Genomic DNA, 21,041 nt, shown 5'->3' with positions numbered 1-21,041 from the left:
TGTATTCTCTGATTAAAGAGATACCGGGATGGTTTGACTTACTGGAAGATAAATATCTGCGCCCTAACTGTTCCCCTACATGTCAGCCTACTGCTAAGTGATTGAAGAAGAGTTTTGTAAAGTCCGGTTGGTATTTGCATTACTGAGTATAGGGCGGTACTGGCCATGAACTTGACAAGGCCAAAAATCTGTAGAAGATATAAAAACATACAACAGAAGGGATTCGCTGGTGGTCACCCACCCAACTACTAACCTCCCGGCGTGTGGCTTAAGTACGGCTGAGCGGACGGGAAGCCCTGTTTTCCACACCCTGTGGTCGTATGTGCTTATTTTATCATTGAAGGCCCCTATATCCTCTATTATAGAGTATGATGCAAGATTAATACTAAAATAGAAGACCAAATATCAATCAATATGCAGATCTAGGTTTAAGAATCGACTTGCGCGCCAGCATGTAAATCGCACCCCGGGCTTGATTTACATCCGCATCTATCCCGATTCCAACTGCTATCTATACTGTTCTCATTGTAAACGAGATCCTCGTTGCTCCCGCCAGGATTTTTCATATCGATCTTCGAAGCTTCTGCAAATATGAGTTTCCGGGTATGTTTTCATATAGCACTTAGTACCGCACTGCTAGATAATACACATCGATGAACTATCAAGACTATCTATGTCTCCCGAATGAGCACAGCCCTATAGCGCACCTTTCCATCTCTCAATCGGCTCATCGCCTCTTCTATGCCAGAGCTAGTGAACGGAAAGGTCATTATAGTTGGATAAATCTGCTTCTTCGCCGCAAACTCCAAAAGTGCCTGTGTACTCTGACGGGAAGCGACCAAGGAGCCCTGGATCTTACAGCCCTTGAAGCATAGCTCCAATGTAGGAATCGGGGAGGGCTCAAATGTTGCAGTCAGGGGATAAATAGCACTAGGGCTATCCATGAGAGGTAGGATTCTGTCCACAACGTATCTAATCAGTCATACGCCCTACGCATGTAGCACCAGAATCAACCGCAGAACAACTTACGAAGAGTACTTCACATCAGCACTCCCACAAAGCAGGAGATGCTTCAATGGCTTAAATGACTGGAGAGTGCTTTCCGTCCGAAAGACATGGTACTCCGACGCGCCGTACTCCATAGCCTCTTGCCTCTTGGCCTCGGAGCTCGAGAGCACGACGACATGGTACCCCATAGCAGCAGCCAGCTTAATAGCTAGGTGACCGAGACCACCCACGCCCTGTATTCCGACCCGATCACCAGGGCGCATGTCGAACCGTGTCAGAACTGTCCACACCGTAGCCCCTGCGCACATCAGGGGTGCGGCATGGGCCGTTTCTATCTCGTCCGGGATGCGAAATACGCAGTTTGCGTCCCAGATGGCGCCGTAGCTGAAGCTGCCGTTGTTGAAATCGTTTGTGCCGTATTGTTTCTTTTCTCGGCAGAATTGGTCCATATCTTTGACACCCGGGCAAGGTTCGTTAGTTGACTTCCAGTTTATAAAAGTCATGAAAGCGATATCTGTATAGATATCTTACCTTTCGCGCAGTTATCGCATCGCGCACAGATCCCATGAGTGAAACCAAATCCCACGCGGTCACCGATTTTGACCGTCCGCACGCCGGGCCCGATGGCCTTGATGATACCCACACCTTCGTGGCCCAGGACTTGGTTTGTCTTCAGGTAGTGTTCATCTGTTCCGCAGATGCCGGATGCGAGGGTCTCGATGAAGACTTCGTTGTATTCGAGGTTGCTAGAGACTTTGTCGCTGACGATCTTGCCCTCGGGAGAGCCGCGGAAGACATCGTAGGTTAAAGCCATTTTATTTCTGAGAGACACGTTTGAAATGATGATTTGATAGATAACAGAAAGAGACGGATGGGTAGGGACTTGTATAGGTATCTTATATACCACTTTCTCTGCCTATCCACTTGTTGCGGAGGTATTCTCCGTCGCGGGTTTTATTGTCCGTCCCCGCCTGCCCTACATTGCGGGTTTTTGATCCGTCTCACCACCATCAACTGTCTGACAAGCAACTAGGTAGCTTACGAGACCGGAGAGGCACCAATTGAAGGATTTATCGGCCATATGAGCAAAAGTACGTTTTGGAGACATTGGATGACTACTAAAGTGATTATAGTTAACGTAAACCACAATCGCGCAGCCCATACAATCGCGCGGCCCACCTAATCATGCTATATAAAAACTATTTTTTAAATTGATATTTCTCAACCACCAATAAAGTATTAGACTTTTTACTAAATATATAGATTATTATTTCAATGAATTTAATTTTAATATTTTTTTAAGATTTTTATTGCTATATATATTGGCTGGTAATATAAAATACATGTAATTTACCTGTAATTTTAAATTATCAAGATATTAAATATATATTAATTAGTTAAATTTTTTTGAATGGTCCTGGTATATTTACTATTATAATTATAATCTATATACAAAGTTATAGCCCTCTAAATAAAGAAATAATTGAGATATAGTAGTTCTAAGAAAGATATATTTTGTATAGAATTACAAGATGGGCCGCGTGATTGTATGGGCCGCGCGATTGTGGTTTACATTAGTTTGCCATCGATGTTGTGTTTGGACCAGATAGCTGACTAATCAATCTTATGATTTCTAAGGAAAGAATGTCTTGGACAATCATCACCAACAATAGCATTTGTACGCTGATCTTCGATCATTATTCCGTCTCTATTTACATGATATGACTGCTATTACTGGTTAGGATAATGCAGACTGAAAGAGTACTTCCAGCCCGACATGCCCGACGTCGGACGGTCCCCCGAGGCCGGATAATGACCGCGTGTGCTCGGTGTCAGAAACGGAAAATTCGTGTGAGTACACTGATGGCACACGCTAGCTTCTTCTATCATTAAATCTAATCCAATAGCCTCTTCTAGTGCGACGGAGTTACTCCCGTCTGTGGGGGTTGCCAACGAGCCCATGTAGAGTGCGTTGGAGGAGTTTCAGTCCGTGACATTTCCCGAAAGTAAGCCAGCTAATCATTGATCTGAACAGCCTGCTTATACCCACATACTAATATAGTACTTCAGTTACGTCGATGAGCTAGAAGCGCGAATAGAATGGCTAGAGTCCATCACCCGGGAGCACCTACCATACATTGACCTCCACAAACCTGATGAACCCGAGGGAAGTGTTCCCTTGGATCGTCGTCGTGCCTCGGTCTGCAGAGGATCGAACCCTTCCACTGCTCCTGAAGCACATACTTCCCAAATCGGGAATGACAAGGATGACTGGGGCCCAGCGCGTGACATCACGGATCAACTTGGACTGGTCTCGATCAACGCAGAGGCGGATCTTCGATACTTGGGCCCTTCCAGCGGGCTGTTCTTTACCAGGTTCGTGCTAACCGGCCTTGGACGACGAGCCGGGTTGGCACAAGAATCAGTTCCCCCAACCGGAGGAACCAACTTCATCCCTGCTGAGCTTCTCGATATTCAGCCCAAAGGTCTTCCATCTGATCTCAAACAGGCCCAGTGGTTGACACAGGCGTATTTCCAAGCAGTCCATGGGCAATTTCCGTTCCTGCATCGACCATCTCACCTGGACCTTCTGCAGAAGGCTTACAATGGCATCGATCTCCTCCTGCCCATCGATCAATTCCAGATCTACATGGTCCTGGCCATTGGGGCCACTATCCGATCGCAACAATTGAAGATACTTCTTTCTGCAGAAGGATACTGTGCCTCGGCGATAGTCCACTTGGACACCATTTTCCAGAAATCGTCGGTGGGCGGCGTAAAGTGCATGCTGCTTTTGCAAATGTACACATTTCATAATCCTTCCTCGGCGATCAGTCTGTGGACACTGCATTACCATTGTCTGGCTCATGTGTTGGAACTTGGTTTGCATCGTAATGTTCGAGGCTCTGCTTTTACCGAGTTCGATCAGGAGATGCGCACCAGGGTCTTCTGGTGCGTGTATACAATGGATCGTTATCTGTGCACTTCACTCGGTAGGGCTATAGGTATTATGGATGAGCAATGTGATCTGAGGGTATCTCGCGTCTTCCCCCTACGGCCCATATATACGATAGAAGACGACGCTAATAGTTAACATAGTTACCACACGACATCAACGACGAGGACCTACGACCAGACCAACCGATCCCAAATCAACCCTCTACACCAGGGATAACCGACATGTCCAGCGCGATCCACCTCTTCAAATTCGCTCGCTTCAACGCCGAAATAAAATGCGTTCTATATTGCATCGACCGGAATTACCCCCCTTACACGCAACCGACCATCACAGACCCCAACCAGTGGCGGCTTGATATACTTCACCGTCTACATCAGTGGAAAGCAACCATCCCTCAGCATCACCCACAAAGCCCATCATACTATCTAAACAATCTGCTCGCGATCAGATACTATGAGTTAGTGATGTTGGTCGTACGCCCAAGTCCTCTCTTCCCATACCCGTCCAAGACCTTGATTAAGTTGTGCTTTGATTCCGCCCTGCAATGCACAAGGCTTTACCGCCAGTTATACATTACCGGTATGTTGCACTATAACCGGACGATTGTGCAATCGCTGTTCCTGTGCACGATCACTATATTTTATTGTATATGGGCACCGAATGGATTAGAAGAGGAAGAAACAACCCTCGACACCGTCTTACATGCACTAAAGTCCGCCTCGGATATCCTCAGCGCCACCGGGGAATATTGGCTTGAAGTGAAACGGACTCGCGATGTACTGGATTGTATCACGAAGGCTACGGTGCGGCGGTTTGCTCGGAGGCTTGGTCAGTTATCGGCATCACTTCCATCTGGAAGTAGCGGGACCTTGCACAATAATATGTCGAGAGTGGACTTGCCTACAACTACCTTCAATGAAGGGTCGTGTACCGATGGCATCACTGGTAATGGTAATGCCGGGCCGGTCTCGGTAGATCCCTACTATGTGCCCGCGCAGCAGCCGGATGCTACACCTGAGCTTTTGTCTTTTTTCATGGATCCTCAGCCGGAGTCGGCGATGGAGTTGTTGGATTTCTCATGGGATGTGTTTGGTGGGGTGGATGATGTGGTACAGGAGATGATGGCTGGTGCGTCAGCAGAGTGATGAGATTCGGAATTGTGGAATATTGACATTTCGTGCATTGTCATAGTATATACCGCTCAGTGTTGTGCATCTAAGTTGCTTTGTGAGTCTCTATGCCAAATACATTTTAAGATTTTTGTTGCCTCAGGTGTTCAATCCAGCTGTAGTGGATGCCTCAGGCCTGTATACGATGGAGTGAATTTGGCCTAGTCTCTGCCTAGCCGCTGTCAGGCCAGGTTTCTTGCATGGGTTGCAAAGTGAGGTCTCCTTCTTATGATATGATTGTTGTTGTGTTGTAGAAAAAAAAGAATTTCGTTAGACGGTATATTATGATGCCATGTCAAGTCACTGTATAGACGACCCTCGCCATTATCGTAGGCTGTGCGATGCTATTACCCCATCACTTCGTCTCTATTATCACGCATTATCATGATTAATTAAGTAATATATCTTCATCCCTCTTTGGGCATTGCACTGCTAGTCCCTTGATTATCCTCGACCTCGCTGGTATGTGTCTTATCTGCGGTTTCAGTTGTCGTAAGTTTGTCATCCTTCGTAGGGTCGCTGCCGCCAAAGACGCCTTGCATTTCTTCGAGAGAGTAGTTGGAGGTCTATTCCATGTTAGCAAATTCATCAGTAATGCAGAGTGGGGCATAAGACGAACCTCCTTCAAGAAAATGAATGAATACACGACGATCGCGTAGTTGAAGATCGCAAACATAAGAAACATTCTCCATCCAATATTTTCAATCGCATGCGGGGTCACTTGCGACATCATGAAGTTGAAAAGCCATTGTGAGGCTGCGCCGACGGTCACACCGATCTCACGAGTGCGACTCGAAAATATCTCTCCCACATATAGCCAGGGAAGGGGGCCCCAGGACATGTTGAAACTGAATGCTTCACAATATGTCATGATGATCATGGCGATTCCAGCTGGCGAAGCGTTTCCGGTGTCGCTGGAGCTAGTTGGATGTGTGGCCAAGATGCAGGCAATGATGAGCATAAACGACCCCATCGCGGCGGCACCAACCATGAACGGCCATCGCCGACCGATGCGATCCATAACGAAAATCTGGAAGACCGAGACACCAACTACTTTTACCACACCGAAGAAGCCAGTCACCAGCTTGCTTGAATTTCCTGCACCCACGGCGGAGAAGATCTGAGTGGCATAGTAAGCCAGGGACGTGTTTCCCGTAAGTTGCGCCGCTAGCTGGATCGTAAAGGCGATGAACAACCGATAGCGATTTGCGGGAAGCAGCAGTTCCCGGAAGGTGAAACCTTGCTTAATCCGAGCTTCCTCCTCAATACCAGCCAGAATTTCATCAAATTCTTGCTGGAGCTCCTCGGTTTCTTCCCCACCTCGTACCCATTTGAGAGACTCTCTAGCCTTATCAATTTTGCCCTTAGAGGCGAGCCATCGAGCGCTCTCTTTAACCGTGCACATACCGAATAGGAGAAGGGACGAGGGGAGAAGCTGCAGGCCCAGTGCGATCTGCCATTGCTTTGTTGCGGATGGCTGGTCTATCGACACAGCGTACGTGACCCAATAGGCGACCATGACTCCCAAAGCGAAGAACAGCTGGAAGCAAGACCCGAGTCGGCCACGTAGATCCTTAGGAGACATTTCAGCTGCATACACTGGAATCAGCACCGTTGCGGCACCAATGCCGAGACCAGCTATCACTCGACCAGCATAGAACGTGCCCAGAGTATGCGAGTTGACGACCTGCAAGATGGTACCGACGGTGAAGACAAGGGAACTGATAATGAGGCCGAGCCGGCGGCCTAGGTAGGATGCGATGGGTGTGGTGAAAAAGCAGCCGAAAAAGGCGCCTGCTTGGAGGATCGAAACGGCATTGGAGTTGACCGAGGTTTTCTGAGCGACCGTGTATCCGAAGTCATTCTGGAAAGAGGGCAGCGTAAGAACACCGCCTGGCCATTGTCTGGTTAGCTCGACGTTGTATATAACGAATAACCAGGGAGCGTAGCGTACTAATAACACCAGTGTCGAATGCAAAGGCGAAAGAGCCCATGCAACTAGCAGACACCAGATAGATAGCCCGGAAGAGGCCCAATTTCCGACCCATTGTGAGAAAGACTGGTCCTCAAAGCAACCGATTTCGGTGCGGTTTAGGAGCAGTAAGAGCCGATTTGGGGAAGTAAGGGGGACAGAGAGCCAAATGACCTGTCAGTGCCAGCACTGATATTTAAGATGATCAGGCCAAAATCTCGGTGGCTCAGCTGGCAGACCCCTGTTGTTGCGTGATTCGCGCTTGCGCGTGCTACACGGCAACTATAAGCTTCCGCGGGATATAACAAGTAATGGACTATCCCGTCAGCTGTGGCGCCTGCAGCTAGGCCCCTTGCTTTTGTGCAATCAGATGGCAGGTATGCGACGTCCGTGCGAAGATCCTTTATATTGACATATCGATGAAAATGGTCATCAGGCAATAAACCCCCGCCCGGGGGCGCTCGACTGGAGCACTAGCGGAGGGGAGGGCGGCCAAGTCCGGACGTCAGGCTCTGATGTCTGCGACTCTGCGAAGATGGTTGGTTCCGGATGGGCAACAGCTGGTGCGGATGACGTGCTAGCCATCTGTGACGACACGGCTCGCGCTCTCCAAATCGGAAAATAGAGACTGAGTTTGAACATCGGTGAAAGCTAGGTTCCAGAGCAAGATCTATAATTGCTTTTTGTATTGCTGATTCTTTGGCCCTTCTCTGCGCCAGAGTCTCCGACATCTAGATGAGACAGCTGGGGTACATTGAGATCTCGATATGTCGCACATGGTGAAGGGCTAGGGATCGGTACCCCGCAAAATGTCGTGATGATCGACAGCGGACGGGGTGTGAGAAGATGCGACCATTGGTGGACTGAGCGACGAGGGATCAAGCCAGTCAGCATGCACTCCATCCAACTATGGGGACTTAAGGTTACTTCGACTTACTGGCAGGCCGCAATCGTTTCCTACAACTCATAGCGGGGCCACTGGTGGTCCCTCGTCGGTTGCATCCTGTCCAGCATCATCGACCATGGTAGTATCCAAGGTCTGGTAGGACTGGAGGATGTCTGTATACAGATGGAGTCATGATCGATAAGGCAGCGCCCAGCTCAGATCGACGCTGGAGGAGAGACGGAGCAAATGCCTCCTTTCCCAAAAGGTTCTGGACGTGCTCAGTCATCGCCAGAAATGGTATAGTGCAGGATTCTCGATCACATGTTATCAAATCGCTGAAGTAATCACTTGATTATGTCAGTGGCTTTACGCATCACGTGATGGTATAAGACGATGTATTCCTAAGGCATCAGAGCAAGCACAATCTTTCATATGCAGGCTGTGTCATCTTATGCCAATAACTAACTTATGCATTAGTTAGTGAGTTACTAACATATCAGCTAGTATCTTAGTAAGCGGAACTGTGACTCCCAGATTTACACTAAAGAGGAATCGCCAAGTTCTCCTTCTACTAGCATTCCAGTATAGGAATCTCTCGCTACCTCGGTTGAAGAACCCGCATGCTTTTGATTACATAGTCTCCCATGATCTCATCATTCTTTTGCTTATTGACATATCATTTCTTTATTTTAGATCCATTAACATATGCCTGAAATTGTAGGACGACCGGCTATTCTATCACACTAACACAGCACAACAGTCCGATCTTAGCAACCAAGGAGAAGACATCATCACAAGCAAATACAACCATCACAGTCTTGTGCGGTGTTTCTTCCTAACCGGGCAATCATCCCAGAGCCCTGACGTCGTTCAAAGCGCAGGTGATAGCCATGGCAGTCGCAAATGAATCAGTCGCTGGACCGGGTTAGTGATCGACATGATTGTCGAGCGGCCGCGGACTCCCTCCCCATAATGGATGGGTAGGATCTACACGTGGCAAGTTAGTGTGGACGTTTGAAACGAACCGTTGCAACGACCAAGATCATTGTCCATATTTTGAGTTATGATAAGAGTTCCAAGACATTCTGATGCATAGATAAGCATGAGAGGCTGGAAGTAGGTTGGTCAACTGTGATGTGTGCCTGGGATCGATCCAGCCGCCACACAGGGAGCTGGCACCAAAGCTACCACCATCGCCCTTTCCTTCCCCAACCAAAGTCACAATTTGTGGACATTCAGCTAGTAAGGCACTACGGTACTTTTATCCAGGGGTCTGCAACTCTCCCAGCGAATTCCAATCACTGGCATAACCGCCAAATGCCAGATAAGGGACTTCGATCAGCCAGTCATATCCGAAGTGCTGCCGCCAGGGCCTCATGGTTGACCGTTCCCGATCTGGCCCAAAAATTGGTCGATCTTGCCTTGATTCACAGAAATGGGTGGAGTTTCTGGAGTCGGCATCGACACCAAGTCAGCTGAGGCCGGATCCACTCCCGTTCGCTATGAACCGCGGTTCATGACTGAGACAGGTCTGGACGTTTCTGGGTGTGCGACTCGCTTTCCCGACGTTCGGATGCTTGCCTAATGTAGCGAGGACTGAGTCGTTTAGCGATGAAGGACGAGTATGGTCCAGCCGGCCAAGCGCACTATTGAGGAGTGGGATATCTATAGCCTGCTTCCTCGCTCACCGTAAGCCCGGATCGATGTCTCACTCCGGTACGCCGACCGACAAGAAAATAGGCACGGTTCCCGGCGATGGCAAACCTGCCCAACCGAGTAATTCCTCCGGTGTCTAATGATGGTACAGAAGCACGCACTCCCGACAGGGAGCTGTGGAGAGATCTCTGGAGAAGAGGGTACTCTGTAGATACAAAGGAAAACTTTGGGTCCGGAGAACAAGTGGGCTCCGCAAAATGATATACGGCACACAGTAGATGTCTGAACTCATTATATGGCATTAATAGCAGGACAAGTTGACGTAACTCGTGAACATGCATTTGGCTGTCTAGAGTGAGACAGATAGTAGTATAGATATATGGAAAAAAAGAAAACAAAGGAAAAATGTCCGCTAGGAGCGGCTAGTCCGGTCACTACCCCAGCGGCTGCCCTTTTGGTTGGACACCACCGAGATCTCAACCTGCTTCTTAATCCCGCGCCCGGACTCCACCATCGACCCCGAATGGTAGCTATCCTTAAGGATCTGCTCGATACTGTCGCAGTCATCGCGGTTGTCCGTACTGGGCTGTTCTTGCGCATGAGACTGGAAGGTGCCATTCTTCGCCGTTCCTTTCTGACCTGAGAGCGGACCACTGAGTTCGTAGGAGCGAGAACGCGCCGCACTTGAAAGCTTTCTCACAGACGAGATAAGTAGAGGTCGGATGCATGGCACGGAGGATGTGATGATGATGATCAGGTTCTCCGAAAACCCCCAGCGAATCAGCTCGACCGCACCGCCGGCACCGAGGTTGGTGATGCTGGGGACTTCCTTGAGTTTGGTGGTTTTGATGATCGAGGCGACCATAGCACTAATTCCATGTAAGCTGACAGGCCAATAAGTGGAGCTGTTGATATACTGACACTATTCCGAGACTAAGCAGGATAATCAAACTGATTTTGATCCGCAGCTTCAAGTTTAGGTTCCAGAAAATAATCGTGGGGAACACCGCGAGGAAGAGATCAGTAGCAGAGTTGACGGCTAGATACACCTGACGTTAGCCATACATCCCAGTTGAGACGGCCAGTGGATGGCAAGGACCTACTTGACGAAAAGTAAGAGAAGTTGACCACCGCGACACTACTACCACATGTTGTCTTCACGGTCGGATCCCAAAGAACCCGAGCGTTGCGGCAGATGGAAAGTGGCAGCACCGCAGAAACGATGTTGGCGCTGAGCTGCAGCAACATGACAATCCATAATGCGACACAATACTTTTTCTTTCCACCGAGGATAGCCAACAGGTAGAGGACAAATGATGAGCGGGCGATGCCGGTGCTGAGGGTGACAAGGAGTACCTCGAAGGAGATGTATTTCAGCACCTTCGAGGTGTAATGGAACGGGAGTTTGGTGAGATTCGTGCCGAAGCCATTTTGGACAGAAAGCGTCAGGATGACCGTGGATGCGAGTGTCAGTGCCTGAAACACAGATGGTCAGACATGCGACAAAAGGGCCCATGGTTAGTGCGGGGAGAGGGAAGGACGATTAGTTACCCAGGCTATGATCATCAACACATCGTCAATGCGAAAGTTGCGAATCTTGATCTTCGCAATGATTCGAAGAATGAGAATAAAGGTTGCTACTGCAACTGCAGCCCACATGCCCCTTTCCAGGGCCAGTCCGGAAGGGTTAGTTATATTGGAACCCATCACGAAGGGCAAAGGTCCGCGACGATAGAGGTCATTCTTTGGCAGAACAGATGCGACCACTCAAGTATATTTATTTTATCGTGAAACTAACTTGGCTTCCCACAAGATTTCGGCACCAGGGGAATTATACTTTCTGAGTCGCCTTAGTCCTGATGACTGCCGACTGGACAGGTTCGTGCATGGCTGGGATATTGGATCCATGGTGCAGATAACATAATATTAGGGAGATTTGGTCCTTCCATCCATCCAATTCCTGGGTGCTCCGGCTACCCGACGGACAAATCTCGCGAAAGACAGTGGAGACTATTGTCCCAGTTGGCCAGGGCAATTGGACAAAGCTTTCCCCAATAGGCAGACGTCGCCGGGGAAAAGAGTCCCAGACTCTGAATAATCCAACCCTACTACTGGAATCCTGGTGGCGCTTAGCGTGCAGCAGTGGATGCATTCGCCACGAGGTGAGCAGGGGTCGGCTTCATCCTTGTTCATTTCTAGAATGCAACCAGGATTCTCACTTGCCGGTACTCCAATTTATTGGGATTTCTGCAGCCGGCACTGAAGATAATCAAATGACCGTTATGGCCTTCCCACTTTCTGCAGATCTACCCATGCCCTACGGGGGAGGATAGAGAGATGATCCCTTGCTCTAAGCTCACCATGGACAGCGACCGGTACGGGGACCCTCACGTCTGTCTGCTTGAAATAACGGTGGGTCGTTGTCAAACTTTGAGGGAGAAATTTTCTCAGCTTGTTCAAGCCACATTCCAGAGTTGAGAGATGCCGCAGCCAGCACTTTCAGGAACAAGCCTTTGGCGTTCTTGGTCTTGGTCGCAAAGAAAAGTTACGTACACCGGCAAAGGGGAGGGAAGGGAGAATTGAATTAAAACAGAAATAGGAGCCACTGAAGAGACCAAAAATATTAGCGACAAGGTCTTTCTATCTCAGACCACGGAGGAATCGCTAGCAGGCACCGAAGCAAGCCGAAGGAGTCAGTCAGCAGCGTGTGAAGGATTCGGCACCGTCTGTTCGTGGACGAGGGCAAAGACAAATCCCCGGAACATCCGCGGTACTCATTTTTAGACGGTCCATCGGTCAGCTACCAATAAAACGGTTAGCACAGCTCCACTCCGTCCGGTTCCAGTGCTCGCCGAAAGCCTAAATCCTGCCCTCTTGGAGTTGCATGGTGCCATTCTGATCCAATACTACGCCTCATAGCCAATCTAGCGAGCGGGGCCCGAAATTACCTGGAGCAAGTGCCACTGTCCCATCGCCCAACTGGAAGCCGTTCTCCGATCGTGTGTGTGCCTGGACAATGATTCCGGCCCCTGTGTCAGCCAGATAACTCACTAAATCCATCCCAAATCCATCCACACCTTTTGCCTCGGCGGCTCGGCCAGTTCCTGGCCATCGCTCTCTTCCGTAGTATCTCTTCCACTACCCAGCGCCCGGCTAATCCGCGGTGGTAGAATTATCCACTGCTTGCCCCGCGACTTTACGCACTTGGGGAACATGTCCGATGATAGCTGAATAGCCTCCTCCTGATCTTGAGATACGGCTGCCTGTATCAATTTGCATATAAAGTACGTTTCCCTCAGCAGGGATCGTCACTTTATTCACTCAATCCAGCCACTTCCTTTCTTCCATCCTCTCCTTCCTTCATTATCTTTGCAGGATGAAGGCTTCCTGGTCCTTTGCGGCAACCGTCGCTGCTCTCGCCTCCAAGGCTGTTGCTTCTAGCGACTGCCACTGCCTGCCCGGCGATAGCTGCTGGCCTTCGACCTCCAGCTGGGACTCCCTCAATAGCACTGTGGGCGGTCGCTTGGTTGCGACTGTTCCCATTGGTACTCCTTGCCATGACCCTAACTACAATGGCGCCGAGTGCACGAACCTGCAGGACAACTGGTACTACCCGCAGACTCAGTAAGGCACCCCCTCCTCCACTCCCTGAACTTAGACCATGCTGACGTCAGACAATCTCAGCTTGGTCTCTTCTTCTTCTGTTATGCAGCCCTACTTTGCCAACCAGAGCTGCGATCCTTTCCAGCCTGAGTCCCGGCCCTGCCTGCTTGGCAACTACGTGAGCTACGCTGTCAACGTCTCCACGACTGATGATGTTGTTGCTGCGGTCAACTTCGCTAAGGAGAACAACATCCGTCTCGTGATCAGGAACACCGGTCATGAGTAAGTTCTGCACTATTCCTCTATATCATGTAGGATGGTGTGCTAATCCATCTCATAGTTACCTTGGCCGTTCCACTGGTGCTGGTGCCCTGGCCATCTGGACTCACTACCTGAACGACGTCGAGATCACCGAGTGGTCGGACTCCACCTACGAGGGTTCTGCTGTCAAGCTGGGCAGTGGTGTCACGGGCTACAATGTGCTCGATGCTACCCACGGAAAGGGACTTGTTGTCGTCGGCGGCGAATGCCCTACTGTCGGTCTCGCTGGTGGATACACCATGGGTGGCGGTCACTCCGCTCTGAGCACTGCCTTCGGTCTGGGTGCTGACCAGACCCTGTCCTTCGAGGTTGTCACTGCTTCGGGCGAGGTCATCACGGCCTCCCGGACCAACAACACCGACCTGTACTGGGCCCTCAGTGGTGGTGGTGCTGGTAACTTCGGTGTTGTCACCTCTCTCACCGTCAAGGCCCACCCGGATGCCACCGTCTCCGGTGCTGCCCTTGAGTTCACCGTTGCCAACATCACCTCCGATCTCTTCTTCGAGGCCGTGGAGCACTTCCACACCCTGCTGCCCGCCATGGTCGATGCTGGCACCACCGTTATTTATGAGATGACCAACGAGATCTTCCTCATCAACCCCTTGACCGCCTACAACAAGACCACCGCTGAGGTCAAGACCATCCTGTCTCCCTTCCTCTCCGCCCTGACCGACCTGGGCATCGCGTACACCGTCGCCTACACCCAGTACTCCTCTTACTACGAGCACTACGAAAAGTACATGGGACCCCTCCCCTACGGCAACCTCGAGGTCGGCCAGTACAACTACGGCGGCCGCCTCCTCCCCCGCGACACCCTTACCTCCAACACCGCCGACCTCGTCTCCGTCCTCCGCAACATCACCAATGACGGTCTCATCGCTGTCGGTGTCGGTTTGAACGTCACCAACTCCAACGACACCGCCAACGCCGTCTTCCAGCCCTGGCGTAACGCCGCCGTGACCATGCAGTTCGGTTCCACCTGGAACGAGACTGCCCCTTGGTCCGAGATGGTCGCCGACCAGCTGCGCATTGCCAATGACTATATTCCCCAGTTCGAGGCCGTGACCCCTGGCTCTGGCTCCTACGAGAACGAGGGCAGCTTCCGTCAGCAGAACTGGCAGAAGGAATTCTTCGGCGCCAACTACGCCCAGCTCTGCGAGGTCAAGGAGAAGTACGACCCCGACCATGTCTTCTACGTCACCAAGGGTGCCGGTAGCGAGTATTGGTCTGTGGCTGAGTCGGGTCGCATGTGCAAGACTGAGCAGGCATGCGCTGCTGTCTGAGAATATTGTATCATACCCCATACGTAATGTTTTATATGTGGATGTTTACTGTACAGTATTGAGCTTGCGCGGTTGTATAGACGATAGATTACGGCTTTTATAGACTAATAATGTCATTTTTTCTTACGTTATTTAACTTTTATCCACTTCTTAATTGATTTTGATCGTTCTCCTTGATTAGGTAATAGGCAGATTTTCATGCTCACAAGTTGTGTCACTCCAAGCAAAAATATTCCCGTCATGCTTCCAATGAACCATTTGCGTCAACTAGTAGAGTTTTTGGAAACAAGCAAAGGGAAATAGAATAGAAAGTGTAATAGCACCAAGAAAGAAAGAGAGAAGCAACTTAAGTAAAAACCTCAGGAAATGAGTAAAAATTGAAGGTACAAATACTCACTACTAACTACCATCATTTAGATGACATATATATATATATATATATATATATTTATCATATCTGCCTAAGGCAATAGCTACCACCGAGCACTACTAGTAAAACTTTATCCCGCGGTAATGTTATCGGGGCTGATAATAATGTACGCTGAGTATCTGGAATCTCTAGAAGAGATAAAAGGGGTATCATGTCATGTAGTGACATTGGGAGGATATTGGATGGTGAATTCCAGGCCTATCTATCGAACAGGAGGTCCCTTATAAATACCTAGTATATCACGGGTGCAGGTAGTTAGTATGGTACTTGTGTGCTTGGCTCGAAAGTAAATCATTGATGAAGATATAAATATTTGCTGCCGGAAGATATTTCCCGGGTTCGGTCTCCATAAGACATAAGAATTTTCGCCCAATTCTAATGTCTCTATATGGTTTCGGGGCCCAATTTAGTAGACTATCCCGGTTTTCTTTAATCCGCAGAGGAATAAGAGGGGTCTGGCACAGGGGCATCCGTGATGCAATATCTCTACGACTGAGAGGTAATTGTAAAGTGACCTTGTGATTCCTCGTTCTTGGCCATATAATCTCTTCGGAGAACTTTGACATAGATTATTTACGGCTGTTATTTGAATCACTCAGTAATCTACGCAAAGATCCAGACATCTCTAATTCAGCCAGAATGCGTAGACTAGACATGCTGGGGGTTTTTTTCCAAACGTACGAAGCGTCTCACTCGTTAGTATCTCTCGACATACTCGACGAGTCATGTCTCAGACCATCACGACTCCGACAATATCTTTGAGATTCAGATTGGTATCTTGCTTCGAGAGAGCGTCAACGATGCGTCCCAATAATTGACTGAAGTCACTGTCATGAAACAAACCCGATTGCTACCGGGGATAAGTCAATGCAGGTAGGGGAAGTCGAGAGTTGAGATCTTCCAACTCGGTTAATTAGTAACTGCTTCGAGCCAAGCAGCTAGTCGTTCGCCGGCTATACTTTTGATGTGGATTTGGAGCAGTCGCCAAGCTCACTTTTAACACCTTGCCGTGCGCAATCTCGCCTAAGTGAAGGTCTGAGCAACTCGTGCAGAAGTTATCCGACCTGAGGCCAGCAAGACATCGGTCACGGGATCGCTTAGTCATTTCTCTGCGGGGAAGGAAGTGGGAACTAATTCTCCGTCCAGGTACTAGTTCGAAGATCTTGCCCAAATGCTGCTGTTTGAATACGTCAAGCGGGTGTTAAGGTTTGGAAAACAGCCTGTTGTCTAATTATTGTGTGGATGTTTCATGGCCGTCATGGAAGTAGTCCTGTGTACTGAGCTGGTGTCTTGACTGATTGTCCTGCATGCAGTGAAAGACGGGTAGATGGTGGGGAGTCCATTCCTCGTATAAGTTATGACAGGGGCATAGGGTGAAACAGTCGTTTCCTGTATATTGTCTGTTAATCAACCAAGCTTTACAGCGCGGATATTGGACAGATAGATATTTCACAGGCTCCTGTGTAGGGTTTTCTGCAGCTGCCGCAGATGGTCTGCTAATGACGAGACATACTAGTACTCCGTCCCCTGCTGATCCATCATGATGCTGGTGCCGCGGCGCCGCTCGCTTCGAGATACATATTGAGGATGAGCAGCGCACGGATTGACTGGAATGAACCGCGTCGAAGCGAGATGCCCGTTGTGTCGAATTCCACGGCTATAGTTGCCTCTTAACGGCGTTGCTGTCGAGTCCGAGCCCTGATCAGCGAACAGGGTCGGATAAACAGGGTCTTGCAGAGGGTGCAAGTGGGGAGATCGTGAGGTGGAAAGGGTCGTCATTTGAGGCTGGGAGAGACGATCGGGGACGGTCACAATAAATGGGCAGCTGGAACTGGTTGGCACAGCAGATGAAGACCCTGGCCAAGGGTTGACAGGGCCCATTGAGAGCCGCGGACAGCGGCGAGGGGGTGCGTGGCCTGTGGATGCGGCAGAGGGAAACAGCCAAACAGAGTGGTGGATGGCATTCCCACCGCCAGCCTGATCGGCCACCTTGTTCCGCCAATAGTCAGCCGTTATCTGCCACTCCGTCCCGTGCCTGGAGCAGAATAGTCTCTCCGCCTACTGTATCCGGCAAGGCAGGTGGCTGCCATCCCCGATTCTGCCGGGAAGGTCTCCAGCAAGTTTACGTTCGCTCGTCTCCATCTCTCCATCTCTCCATCTCTCCTGGCCGATCTGGCGGCCTGGCCGTGTGTCCCTCGTTCCTTTTTTTCTCCCATTATAATATCTTCCGTGATTTCCTTCTTTCCTTCGATTCTGTCCCTTCTAGCGTTCTCTTTCTTTGCTTCTTTCTTTCAGCCTATTCCCGCTTGTCTGCCTCTTGTTGTCAGACACCTCCGTGTGTGGGGGATTCTTTTCCACTTCCACTTTGCTTACGAGTCCCCTACCTTACTAGGAGGGGTATATCAGTCGCTCGCTTAACAAACTTTGCTTGAATCATATACTATATACCCTTTAATTTTCAACAGCTCGTTCAGGCGTTCAGCTCTCTTTCCTTCCCACATGGCTCGCCTTCTTTTCGCCGCCTGCAGCGCCCTGCTGCTGGCCACGCAAGCAGCCGCCGACACCTTCCCCTACAACACCTACCGCACCGCTCCATACACCCCTCCCCAAATCAAGGTCACCAAGTCCGGCCAAACAGATCCGGGTTATATCTTTGTCGGCCCCCGTGGAAATCAACCGCAAGGAACGGCTGCCCTGATATACGATGAGGACGGCCACTTGATCTACCAGGGGCCGGAGGAGGTAACGGCCAACTTCAAGGTGCAGAAACTCTTCAACGAGGACGTCATCACCTTCTGGGCCGGAAACATGATGGATCTGGGCTTTGGATACGGCACGGTTCATATTCTCGACAACACCTACCGCGAAATCTACACCGTCACCCTCCAGGACAACTTCGTCTCGCCCGACGGCGCCCCCAGGGATTCGTACATCGATCTACACGAGAGTCATGTGACGGATCGCAACACTCTCTTGGTCACGGCCTACAACGTCACTCAGCACGACTTGTCCTCCATCGGCGGCAAGGTGGATGACTACATGCTCGACGGCATGTTCTTCGAAATCGATATCGCGACCAACGAGATTGTGTATCAGTGGAGCGCATTGGACCACCTTCAGGACATCCCCCTCGAGGCCTCCAAGCAGGGCTTGGGGGCAGATCAGGGGACGCAGGACAAGCCCTGGGACGCTTACCACATCAACTCCGTCGAGCTGATGGATGAAGGATACATCATTTCGCTGCGTCACTACTGGTCCGGCTTTTATGTTCACAACAATGGGTCAGTGATGTGGCAGCTCAGTGTAAGTGGAATCATGTTCGCTCTGGTCGTAACCTACTTGCTAATATTTGATAGGGTGAACGCAACGCCGGCGATTTTGAGATTGATGACGGTGCCATCTTCTCCTGGCAGCACGACATCCGTGTCTACCACCAGACGGAAGACAGCATGCAAATCAGCTTGTTCAACAACGCCAACACACCCACGGATACTGTCGACGCAACCACCGGCTTGAATCTGCACGTTGACCTGACCAACCGCAAGGTGTCGACGCTGCGCACGCTGAAAGACTCGAGTGACGTGATACACAGTGTCAGCCAGGGCAGCTACCAGCTTCTCAGTGAGGAGACGTCTCACGTTGTGCTCGGTTACGGTTCCATCTCGAAAGTCAAGGAGTATGACGCCCACAACAACGAGGTGATGACGGCGCAGTTCGGTGACGACAATGCGGTGGCGTCTTACCGCGGCTACAAGTGCCAGTGGAAGGCGACCCCCTTCTGGCAGCCCGCAGTGGCGATCGTGCGGACGACGTCGGATGCGGCTACTCTGTTTATGAGCTGGAATGGAGCTACGGAGTATGACAACTGGGCCATCTACACGGCCTCGTCGGCAGATGCGGTTGACCCGACATTTGTCACATCGATCAAGCGCAACGGGTTCGAGACCACGGCGCATGTGACGGGACTGCGCACCAACTGGCTCCAGGTGGTTGCTCGGAAGGGTAACATTCCTCTGGGGACATCCGCTATGGCGTACTTCTAGACAGCGTTCTGACGCACAAACGACGGTTGGGATGGTGTTGAGCGAGGGTCGGGGTGTACATGCAGATTTTTATTGTATATATTGATGATTCTAAGTTTTGTAAATAGTATACCCTTTACGGCAGCATTCTACTTGTTGCTAGCGATGATGAATAGAGCTATATGAAGTCCATCTAGCTTCACATACCTTATTATTTTGGGAAATTTGGCCAACACACACTGCAAAAGAATGGCATCCTCTGACGGCCATATAGTCCTCCCTTCCAGATCAGACGTGACACGATGTCCCGTCCATCACGCACTTGTGTGTCCCATCCGGGTCTCTTGGGAGGACCAGTGCGACAGCACCGGCAGAGATGTGATGACCGTGCTCAAGCTGGGAATCTTCAGAGCACAAGTACCTGCAGCCAGACGTAATGTGCAACCAACTAACATCATTATAGTATCCAGCGGTGATCCAGCCAGACCGACAGATGTATATATCCCACCTCTCGACCCACCCGCTCAGCTATGCACTCATCATACCAACGCACACCTCCACAAAAACGACCTTCCTTTCTTAATACTACTAGTATCTCCAGTTCTCCACATCAAACATGAAACCTACCATCCTCCTCCCTCTCCTTCTCCCGCTCGCAACCACTCACCCCACCCCCCAAGACACCATCACCACCAGCACTATAACCCCAGGCCACGCCATAATCCTCAACACGTGCGCCTTCCCCATCTACGCATGGTCTGTCTCATCCACAGTCGGTCCGCAAATCACCATTCCCGCAGCTGCACCCGTCACCAGCAGCAGCAGCAACAGCACCACCCAACAATACTCCAACTACACAGAACCGTATCACCACGACGCGCAAACCGGCGGAGTGAGCATCAAGCTCACGACTCTCCGGAACGGACTGTATACCGGTGCGCCGCAAACAATCTTTGCGTATAACTTTGTCGAAGGGCAGAATCAGGTGTGGTTTGATTTGTCGGATGTTTATGGCGACCCGTTCAAGGGGAGGAGGGTGAGTGTGCAGGTTAGGGTTGTGCAGGGCGGTGAGAATGGTGGTGGGTGGGAGGAGAGTATTGTTTGGGAGGATGGGGTGCCGGTCGGGGGGAGTCAGGTTAGAGTTGTCGGGGCGGAGAGGGATTTGGTGGTTAGGTTGTGTTCGTAGGTTTTCTTTCGGACTCAAGAGGATGGAGGAGAGGAGGTGGTAGTATGTTGATGTTGATGTGAGTGTTGTTGAATGTGATTTTGTTTATTTTATTGGGTTCAATGCTTGTTGTTTGGTCAGTAGAGGTGGAATAAGGGTCCTATGGCTGGATAGGTTCTGTTGGCGGGTACTAAGGTGATTAGTATAGTCCTGCTAGGTATGCAACTTGGGTAAGGTTGTGTGACTTGCCTGCGTGTATGGGGTGTAGATGGGCGATGTTTGGATCGGAGGTAGGGAATGTAGAAAGGCAAGCAGATGCTGGCTGCGAGAGATGTTTGGATGAGGAGTTTGGTAGGCATTGTGTCACAGTGAATAGAGATGTTGTTGATGTGATGAAGATGTAGTGGAGAGTGCTTGGGCAGATAACTATACATGTATTATCTGCCTGAGGCTTTAAGGTAGAACAACCCTATGAACTGGGTGGCTTCTTGACTTGCTTCATAGAGATAGTGGCAGTTTACAACTCCCTCCACCTGATTGGCGCCCGCGAGTCTCATGACCCCACGA

At 50.2% G+C, this 21,041-nt stretch overlaps 7 protein-coding genes across 7 annotated transcripts, besides 2 other annotated features; 4 read left to right on the top strand and 3 right to left on the bottom strand.

Moving 5' to 3' along the window:
• Positions 1 to 38: 38 nt before the first annotated feature.
• Positions 39 to 226: a sequence feature (Protein overlapping with rRNA (BO79DRAFT_144441, RAK90402.1) was converted to a misc_feature.).
• A 27-nt stretch (positions 227 to 253) lies between these two features.
• Positions 254 to 326: a sequence feature (Protein overlapping with rRNA (BO79DRAFT_144441, RAK90402.1) was converted to a misc_feature.).
• Positions 327 to 671: 345 nt separating this feature from the next.
• Positions 672 to 1,822, bottom strand: BO79DRAFT_263197 (NAD(P)-dependent alcohol dehydrogenase; the record flags this gene model as incomplete). The annotated part of the gene is made up of 3 exons (XM_025686646.1): positions 672 to 972; positions 1,030 to 1,459; positions 1,540 to 1,822. The coding sequence occupies 3 exons, from the start codon at positions 1,820 to 1,822 to the stop codon at positions 672 to 674; spliced, it is 1,014 nt and encodes a 337-aa protein (XP_025541236.1).
• A 985-nt stretch (positions 1,823 to 2,807) lies between these two features.
• On the top strand, positions 2,808 to 5,112 carry BO79DRAFT_192914 (Zn(II)2Cys6 transcription factor; the record flags this gene model as incomplete). The annotated part of the gene is made up of 4 exons (XM_025680930.1): positions 2,808 to 2,859; positions 2,926 to 3,014; positions 3,079 to 4,042; positions 4,108 to 5,112. The coding sequence occupies exons 1-4, from the start codon at positions 2,821 to 2,823 to the stop codon at positions 5,110 to 5,112; spliced, it is 2,097 nt and encodes a 698-aa protein (XP_025541235.1). The 5' UTR covers positions 2,808 to 2,820.
• Positions 5,113 to 5,497: 385 nt separating this feature from the next.
• On the bottom strand, positions 5,498 to 7,184 carry BO79DRAFT_192911 (putative MFS sugar transporter; the record flags this gene model as incomplete). The annotated part of the gene is made up of 3 exons (XM_025680929.1): positions 5,498 to 5,702; positions 5,756 to 7,029; positions 7,091 to 7,184. 3 exons carry the CDS (start codon positions 7,182 to 7,184, stop codon positions 5,544 to 5,546), a joined length of 1,527 nt encoding a protein of 508 aa, XP_025541234.1. The 3' UTR covers positions 5,498 to 5,543.
• Positions 7,185 to 10,062: 2,878 nt separating this feature from the next.
• On the bottom strand, positions 10,063 to 11,370 carry BO79DRAFT_263189 (uncharacterized protein; the record flags this gene model as incomplete). Its single annotated transcript, XM_025686645.1, has 4 exons — positions 11,202 to 11,370; positions 10,754 to 11,126; positions 10,572 to 10,689; positions 10,063 to 10,519 (listed from the first exon to the last, which is right to left on the bottom strand). Exons 1-4 carry the CDS (start codon positions 11,355 to 11,357, stop codon positions 10,063 to 10,065), a joined length of 1,104 nt encoding a protein of 367 aa, XP_025541233.1. The 5' UTR covers positions 11,358 to 11,370.
• Positions 11,371 to 13,026: 1,656 nt separating this feature from the next.
• On the top strand, positions 13,027 to 14,857 carry BO79DRAFT_236973 (putative isoamyl alcohol oxidase; the record flags this gene model as incomplete). Its single annotated transcript, XM_025684644.1, has 3 exons — positions 13,027 to 13,274; positions 13,335 to 13,535; positions 13,594 to 14,857. 3 exons carry the CDS (start codon positions 13,027 to 13,029, stop codon positions 14,855 to 14,857), a joined length of 1,713 nt encoding a protein of 570 aa, XP_025541232.1.
• Positions 14,858 to 17,459: 2,602 nt separating this feature from the next.
• BO79DRAFT_236972 (arylsulfotransferase family protein) lies at positions 17,460 to 19,488 on the top strand. The gene is made up of 2 exons (XM_025684643.1): positions 17,460 to 18,590; positions 18,644 to 19,488. Exons 1-2 carry the CDS (start codon positions 17,787 to 17,789, stop codon positions 19,328 to 19,330), a joined length of 1,491 nt encoding a protein of 496 aa, XP_025541231.1. The 5' UTR covers positions 17,460 to 17,786; the 3' UTR covers positions 19,331 to 19,488.
• A 437-nt stretch (positions 19,489 to 19,925) lies between these two features.
• Positions 19,926 to 20,878, top strand: BO79DRAFT_144730 (uncharacterized protein; the record flags this gene model as incomplete). The annotated part of the gene is made up of 3 exons (XM_025678395.1): positions 19,926 to 20,345; positions 20,483 to 20,547; positions 20,743 to 20,878. The coding sequence occupies 3 exons, from the start codon at positions 19,926 to 19,928 to the stop codon at positions 20,876 to 20,878; spliced, it is 621 nt and encodes a 206-aa protein (XP_025541230.1).
• Between the last annotated feature and the right edge of the window lie 163 nt (positions 20,879 to 21,041).

The sequence above is a fragment of the Aspergillus costaricaensis genome (genome assembly GCF_003184835.1).
Source record: "Aspergillus costaricaensis CBS 115574 unplaced genomic scaffold BO79scaffold_11, whole genome shotgun sequence".
Taxonomy (NCBI): Eukaryota; Fungi; Ascomycota; class Eurotiomycetes; order Eurotiales; family Aspergillaceae; genus Aspergillus; species Aspergillus costaricensis.
Note: the sequence above shows the minus strand (reverse complement) of the source record. Positions and strands in the feature narration are given on the sequence as shown.

What these genes read in the sequence shown, in the direction of transcription:
- BO79DRAFT_236972 (XM_025684643.1), top strand. Translation starts at nt 17,787, where the DNA reads ATGGCTCGCCTTCTTTTCGCCGCCTGCAGCGCCCTGCTGCTGGCCACG. An exon ending in CAGTGATGTGGCAGCTCAGT is followed by an intron (nt 18,591 to 18,643) that starts GTAAGTGGAATC and finishes AATATTTGATAG; the next exon opens with GGTGAACGCAACGCCGGCGA.